At 36.8% G+C, this 8,676-nt stretch overlaps 1 protein-coding gene across 1 annotated transcript in view; it reads right to left on the bottom strand.

Moving 5' to 3' along the window:
- LOC144969336 (S-methylmethionine--homocysteine S-methyltransferase BHMT2-like) overlaps positions 1-8,572 on the bottom strand; it is an 11,378-nt gene extending 2,806 nt beyond the window's left edge. Inside the window, exons 1-4 of the mRNA XM_078908446.1 lie at positions 8,364-8,572; positions 2,117-2,311; positions 1,484-1,595; positions 668-846 (exon numbers count right to left, since the gene is read on the bottom strand). Of these exons, the coding sequence (XP_078764572.1) occupies positions 668-846; positions 1,484-1,595; positions 2,117-2,311; positions 8,364-8,501 (624 nt within the window). The 5' untranslated portion in view covers positions 8,502-8,572. The remainder of the gene's footprint in view (positions 1-667; positions 847-1,483; positions 1,596-2,116; positions 2,312-8,363) is intronic.
- Positions 8,573-8,676: the final 104 nt, after the last annotated feature.

The following is an 8,676-nucleotide window of genomic DNA, read 5'->3' as shown; positions in this document are numbered from 1 at the left end:
AAAAAAAATCTCGACTGCACCCTGGATCGACCTCGGTCCCTTTGATTGTGAAGCGAGTGCTCTCCAACTGAGCTATCGGGACCCCCAAAGAAGTATACATACTATTCGACAAATCCACTAATACCCCTTGGTAAGATATAAAGTCTTTTAATAAGGTAAATACAGTGGAATCCTCATAAACTCAACTTCTGATTTATGTCAACACCTCTTGATGGTCCCAAGTTTTCTGTTCTTCATCTAAGTCTGTTCCATTGATAATGGATAAAGTCAACCTTGCTTAACCCTCTCCGTACCACCCAAAGGAAAATCGTCTCGATACAACCAACATTTTTCTTATTCAAATTCTCTTGTACATCATAGAATTTGAAGAAAATGAACAGTGTGTTGTAGAGCATGTTATGCTGAAGAAATTATGTATCTCAAGAACTAATTGAGTGATTAAAAAATCTCTTTTTTTTGGTGTTAGTTGGGTGTGAAGTTTTGGGGAAAATCCTGAAAATGGCTGGTAAGGAGAGAGTTAAAGTCAACCAATCTTTCTGGTTTTGCAAGGTTGGCTTATGTGGATTCCACTGTAACTGTAAAATAGGCTGAAAATACCCACGGTGTTCCAAATGCACAATGCTGGCAAAGTTATTCCATAATTTGACAGTTATTAGACTTTTCTCACCTTGCATACTTTTCTACATTTTTTCAACAATGGAATCATTGTCGCTGGGCCTCTTCCACAGTTGAGACCCACCACATCAGCCCCCAGTTCCTCCAGTTTTCTCAGGGCTTCCTCGAATGGAATATCGTCTGTGGTGATATCGGGACTGTAAGGCACCAACGTTATCACTGCCGGCATCCCTGTAGAAAGGTACAGTTTATTGTGATATTTAAATAGAATCTGCTCAAAACGTTTTGCAAGGAGGCCCAAGCAAACAGCAACGTATATATCGGACTAGACACAAAACGAATAAGGTCTTTATCTTTTTTGTGTGTGTTTGTTTGTGTGTGTGTGTGTGAGTGTGTGGGAGAGAGAGTGTGTGTGTGTGTACGTGTGTGTGTGTGTGAGAGAGAGAGAGAGAGAGAGAGAGAGAGAGAGAGAGAGAGAGAGAGAGAGAGAGAGAGAGAGAGAGAGAGAGAGAGAGAGAGAGAGAGAAGGCTTTTTCTAAGCAGGTGTTAATTTTACACCTGGGTTGAGTAAGAATATATGGGCAAAGAGCTCTCTCTGAGAATTCAACTTTGCGCCATCCTCTACGGTGTTTGAACCCGATATCCTCAGGTCATAATTCTATTGTCATAACCACTAAACCACAAAGTCAGACAAATACAAACAATACTATCCATTTTCAAGGGGATAACAAATATCTCACTTGTTGAAACATAAAAAAAGAATATTTAAAAATGCGATTGTCTCCTCAAGAGATGAATGTTTTATTATCCATTTTGATGTATTGACGGCCCGTAACAGCAGTAATGATGAATATCGTTAGTCACTTACCGTTTCCATACTTTTTGATGACCTCTAACGCGATTTTGGCCTCTTGGAAGTCGCTGAATGTTTCTCCTATCATGTAATCAGCACCACCTGCCACCGCCCACAAAACTTGTTCCTTCAATAATAAATTAGAATATCATTTCATATAGTTTCATATTAATAACAACAACAACAACAATAATAATAATATAATAATAATAATAATAATAATAATATAATAATAATAAAAATAATAATAATAATAAATATATAATAATATATATATATAGTAATATATATAATTATATATATATATATATATATATATATATATAATATATATATAGTAATATTATAATAGATAGATAGATAGATAGATAGATAGTTTGATAGTGATTAAGATAGATAGATAGATAGATAGATAGATAGATAGTCTTTGTTGCTGTTGGGGTTTTAAGCGAATATATGGAAATAATATAAAGGGTAAATTTTTATTTTCCAATCAATTAAGTGTGTTTTAAGTCGTTCTTAAATTTCATATATTTGACTGGTTCTTGTATCATAATAAGTGGTAAAGTATTGTAAATCTTTATTAAATTCCATAAAAGTAATAATGGTTTGGGTTTTAATCAATCTCGAAGTAACAATTATACAGACCTTGAAAACCTCAGCTGTGTTTTTAGCTGATTCCTCGTCATCAGGAGTGAAGGTGGTGGTATTGCAAATATTACCGGCCATCAGCAAGCCATACCTGTCTGCCACCTCACGCGCCATCTTTAATGAATTCATGTTAACCTTCTCCAGGTCATCTTCTCTTCCAATAGACCGAAGCTTTTCCCGATGTCCATAATACTATGATAGTACAGATAGGAAAAAAACAAACGAAATTTGTAAAATGAATCTTAAAAAGTAGTCCTTCAGTGCAATTAGGCTCATGGAACCAGAATTTATCCCGGTTTCTATAGCGTGAAACGGACAATACCATTTTCAAGCAATTTTCTGCTACCCGTCGGATAGGACGCTAGTTTATCACAAAGTACTTTCCGCCATATCTGATAGATCCAGCTACCCAATCACTGCTCGGTGGTCAGGGCGAGAGGGGGGGGGGGGGCGTCAGAAAAAAATCTCGACTGCACCCGGGACAGATCTCAGTCCCTTTGCGAGTGAAGTAACTGAGTTTACGGGACCTCCCAAATGAACCTTAAAATGGCGGGTTAAACATTAGAAAAATAGACAAGCGGGCCAGTCAAATTTGGATCATCTAAAAAAATAGAAACAGAAATTATTAAAGTTCAAATTACTTGTGGCTAAATATTAGTACGAAACTTAAAATAAAAAGGTATAATTGCAGATGACGAAGGCACGATCAAACAGCTGATGATGCTAATAGATGAGAAATGGCTTATGAATATTTTGGTAAAAATATAAAATTGCTAATCGGCATTCCTAAAAGACTGAAAGAGCAACTTTCTCTATTAAAGCTTGGCCGTGGTACCATCAAACTGCCTGCATAGACGAGTCAAAACTTGTAAGACTGAACGCCGCAAGCTTACAAGTAGTAACCAAATTATATTTGTATGTATTAATATAATAAATGAATCAATCAGAACAAATGTTTTTCCAGACAAAATGAGCACAAGTTACTCCCCTTTAAAAAAAAAATGATCCTCTCGACATACAAAATTATATATAGATAGACCCATTTGTATTTTACCAATCATTTCCAAATTTAAAAAAAAAAACTTTCAACAATTATCAGATCATTTTGAAATCATCTTTCACGGGTAGAGGTATATTTGTGTGCATTTAGAAAAAAAAGCATTGGTGTTAGACAATACTTTTGAAACTAATTGAGGACTCGAAGAAGGCGTTAGACAATAAACAATATGTAGACCTAGCCGCAATCCTGATGGATTAATCTAAAGCATTTGATTGTTTGCCACATGACATATTAATTAGCAAACTTTCGGCAAATGGGGTGGCACAAAATCTACAAAATTTGTTAAAAGTTATTTATGAAAAAGAAAAAAAAAACAAGTTAAAATAGAAGTTCAGAGTCAGGGGGAAGAAGTTTCAAAGGTGGTGCCACAGGGATCAATTCTAGGTGTTTCTTTTTTACGAAACCTCCTCCCATAGTCCCAGATTCACTCCCCACTGCTGCCTACTTCCGGTTTCGTCGGGTTTCGCCGAAAAAAAAGACACACCCTCCTCCTCCCATAGTCCCAGGTTCACTGACCACTGGTGTACACTTCCCTGAGTTCCTGGTTTACTCCCCACTGCTGCTGCCTACTTCCCATAAGTTTGTCCGGTTTCGTCGGGTTTCGGCAGGTTTCGAAAAAAGAAACACCCCTTTCTGTATGATATTTTCGTTTCTTTACGAGAGAGGATACATTGTATTACCAATTTTAAATACCAAGTGTGGTCATTGTGACACATCGCGTCAATCTAGTATTACATCGGAATGAACAGTATGAAAAAAAAAGAAAGCTTTAAGTCAAAATTAGTAAGAACTTTTAATTTTTTGGGGTTTTTTTTTTTCGTTTTGTTGTTGTTTGTTTGTTTGTTAGATTTAAAAACAATGCTGTCCCCCTCATACTTTATCAAATTGGATTTTATATGTCTGGTCTACCGTAAGTTAATACTGTTCTGAGACGATTGGCCACGTTTAATATTTTAAAAAATTTTCTATGAATCATGAAACGTTCTTTATGCTATATCACATGATATTTTCATTTACTAGCACCAACATAAAGTAGCAAACGTTTGACCTTGTATTATATCAGGGGCTTTATTAACCCAAGAAATGTGTCTTTTGTGACAATACCCAATACGCCATTCTCACCACTCGAAAATCTTTTCTCCCCTCCACCGACATTCATAAAACACGTATTGATTTATAAGCAAAGACTGCTCCTGGTAAGGCATACGGTCAATCTCAACACAAAGCCTGTCACCAGTTTGGCTTTTTGGTTTTGACATAACAAGGGTCAAGGTCGCTGAAAACAGAAATGTCCAGTTGTTTGGCGCTCTCTCTCTCTCTCTCTCTCTCTCTCTCTCTCTCTCTCTCTCTCTCTCTCTCTCTCTCTCTCTCTATATATATATATATATATATATATATATATATATATATATATATGTGTGTGTGTGTGTGTGTATGTGTATGTGTATGTGTATGTAAAGTATACTGCTCCATATTATATTGACAAAACAGGCTGCATTCACATCTTTGAACAGAGTTTGGAGAACTAAAGATATCTCCCTTCAACTAAAGCTAAGACTTTTCAACTCAAACGTGAAGTCTGTCCTACTGTATGGATGTGAAACTTGGAACGCATCACAGGCATGTATAAGGAGGGTACAGATTTTCGTAAACAGGTGCATGCGTAAGCTACTCAGAATAAAATGGATGGATAGAATAAAAAATGAAGAAGTATGGAAAAGAACACAGCAGAAACCAGTGGGAGAGGAAATAGGAAGAAGACGATGGAGGTGGATTGGACACACGCTTAGAAAGAATGACTCAACTATAACAAAGAAAGTATTGGACTGGAACCCTCAGGGCAGAAGATCAAGGGGAAGGCCACGAGGAACATGGAGAAGAATTAAAGAAGCTGATATACAGAGAAGTGGTAAGACCTGGAATGAGATAAAAAAGTTGGCTCAGGATAGAGAAGGATGGAAACTGTTTGTCTGTGGCCTATACCCTGACCCAGGGTGAAAAAGGCAATGATGATGATGACCTTTTGTCAATATGGCGATTTCATTTTACAGGGCGGATTAAGGCGGTCCCAAACTGGTTAAAACGTCTTACCTTTTTGAAATATCAAGGTTCATTTTAATCAGTCGATAAATTAAGTCGAAGTGGGCTTACTTCTTTTTTTTTTTTTTTTTGGTTGTTGTTTGTCTTTTTTGTTTTGTTTTGTTTTTTTAAAACCATAAATGAAAAGAAACGCTATTAGTCATTGAATTGGCCTCCAACATCAATGAATCAATTAAACATACCTAGTTGTGATGCAAGCGGTCAACGTCCATCTAAATCCGTCCACAAACGGATCGATAAGCTACCAGATGGATGAGTCAGTCACATGTATTACGGACTACACCCACCCACACACACACACACACACACATACACACACACACATTTATATATATATATATATATATATATAAATAATTTTTAAAATTGAGCTTTATATAGAGCAATATCCACTAAATGTGCTCAAAGCGCTTTACAAGGGGTCCCTGGTCAACAGCATCATTTAACATGTAGGACGGGGCATGGCACCTGTTAGGCAATATTACAATTTTTCGGACAAGGACAACGCTGTTAACGACCATGTACTCATTTTACACCTGAGTACGGTGAGAGAATGTGAGTAAAGAGCCTTTTCCAAAGACTCAATCTATGCACCGAGCGCGAGGCTCGAACCCAGGACCTTCCGATCCGAAAGCGAGTGTCATACCACTAGACCACATAACCGTATATATATATATATATATATATATATATATATATATATATATATCTATATATATATATATATATATATATATATATATATATATATATATATATATATATATATATATATATTATAAATACTCTGAAATTCGTCCCCATGGGAGTTTTTCCTCAGGGTTTGTCTCGAAAAGCGACCTGGATAGCTTTGACGTTAGATGCAGTTTTAACGAAATCGGGTCGAACGAGACGCCGAACGCCGAACCCGAACGGATATAGCCTTCTCACGTGACCATGAACGAGATCCGGATAGTGAAGACTCTCAAGCGGTATGCAGCATCGGATCTAAGGTCACGTGATAGAGGATAGCTTGGGTTGCTGTTGGCTTGTGTTAGGGGAGGGGCAAGGTCAGTGTCATTCAATAGTATATAATTGTGCACGTGGCGCTCTATACAGAGAGAAAATTATAAATTGATTACGGGCGAAGGTGGGGGGAGGGGGGGGGGGGGTTGACCCACAAACGATCGAGGTGTTGGGTTTCGGGTAGACCATGATACGAAATCAAAGAGAAAAGGCCGCTGGTACTTGGATGGTGGAAATGGTTGGGGGTGGGGGGGGGGGGGGGGGGGGGTAGTGACAATCAGCATGGGATGTATATATTAACATTAATAATATAGGCAATAGATGACCAGGGATGTGTATTGTTTGTGTATTGTTTGTATATGTTTGTGTGTGTGTGTGTGTGTGTGTGTGCGCGCGTGTGTGTGAAAGAGATTACACAAAAATACCTTTCTCGGAGCTTCCAAATGATTACGTATACGATAAATTTGAAAACCACATTGTTGAACAGCTTGCAAAAAGGAGAACATTTATCTTTGTTTCACAAAAATAGATTTAGAAATAAAAAATTTTTCTAGTAGATTGATTTTGAAAAAAATATTGCTCAATTTTTTAAATTTAATGATAGTTTCTTTATTTTCCGGTCGGTTTTCTTGATTTATATCTCATTTTTCAATTCTCAATGCGACGAGCACACTGATTTATCTCGTGTGATTCAAAAGCGTTGTTTTTTTTTTTTTTAATATATATATACTGAGAGTCCTCACTAATTAATTCCTGAGCGTTGATATGGTGACGCAGTTATTACATACAAGACCTTGCAGTCGAGTCGGCAGGGCTTTTGGGTTACACAATCACTATTTACCCATCGGTCAGCGGTACTCTTTAATGTATACAACACTCACCGCCTTTACGCAAAGCCGCCTGCCCATAAATCAAGAGATGGTCTTTTTTTTTTTTTTGTTTGTTTATTGCTTTAGGTCTCTTCCAACACAAATGAGGTTATATGAGAGACCGCTGAAACAAAAAAACAAGCAATCTAACAAAAATAGTACAAATGTAAATCAAAATCATAACCTAAAGATATAAGCTAAATTATAAATAACCAAGAACAAACAGGCAGAAAATTTACAGAAAAAAAATATCCCCTGTCAAAAATACAATCACAAACCAAAGAAGCAGGATAGGCTAGTAAAGAGAAGAAGAAACGACATCACTATCGGATCGTACACCCATGCGAACATCATAGGTATATGATTCAAGGGTGATGCTCCCATCCAACCACCCGCAGAGATGGTCTCCTAACTGTTCACAAGCGAACTGTCAAACGAGCAATCGATGATTGGATAAGAATCTCAAGATCTCATATAATAAGGTAAGTTTTGGAGAGGTGATATCCCCCCACCCGTCATCGGACAGAACTTTCATTGCGTTATATCATATTAGCTCCGCCTCCTCTTTCTATTCCGGAGTGACGAGATTAGACGAGAGGACGCGAGAAAAAACTGATCACGTGATCGGTAAGTCGTTCGTTCGGTGTCCGTTCGGTGAGCAACTATAACTCTGTATTGTCGCAGATTGACCCGGACCCGAGCCCCCCGTGTGGAGAGTGATGTTTATTCGACTATTTATGATATGTTTTTACTGTCCATCTCTAAACTTGATATACCTATTTATTTTATGTCGTACTTCAAGGAGACAAAACCTAGATATATATATATATATATATATATATATATATATATATATATATATATATATATATATATATTCTCATTCCGTGAGATAAAGAAACATACAAAAGTTAAATAGTAAACCAATAAGTAAATAAATAAATAAATAAATAAATAAATAAATAAATAAAGAAAGAAAGAAAGAAAGAAAGAAAGAAAGAAAGAAAGAAAGGAAGGAAGTACGAAAAGTTACGTGTCAAATTGAAAAATAAAATTACGTAGCGTGTCATTATATACTATATACTATTCGTCTTGAATGGACTAAAGCCTACTAATTATAGCCCCATTTAGAGTTGAGGTCGCCATTATTGGATCATCCAGTTTGACAGTGTCGTATATAAGAGGGGGAAATCAAAACTTAAGAACTCACTGTGTAAGCTTCAACAACGTCACTTCCTGACAACACAAACTCTTCGTGAATAGCAATGACTCTTTCCGGATGATCCAAGACTACTTCCGGAGTGAAATCGCCACAGCGTACAAAACCTCTTCTCTCCAACTCCCACATGTATCCCTCCGCACATATGATATTCTCTCCATTGTTGAGTCTTTCTCTCAATCCTGAAAGGCAACAATAGTACAGTGTTTGTTTTTTTTTTATTATTGATACATTTCAGGTTTGGGTAACTCGAGAGCTGTGTAAGATTTCATCAAATGGATTTTGCCATATTATGTGCAGAATC

This window comes from Berghia stephanieae, chromosome 3 (genome assembly GCF_034508935.2).
Source record: "Berghia stephanieae isolate SIO BIC M18660-M18661 chromosome 3, UCSD_Bste_1.3, whole genome shotgun sequence".
Classification (NCBI taxonomy): domain Eukaryota; kingdom Metazoa; phylum Mollusca; class Gastropoda; order Nudibranchia; family Aeolidiidae; genus Berghia; species Berghia stephanieae.
This window is presented reverse-complemented; position numbering and strand designations above follow the sequence as displayed.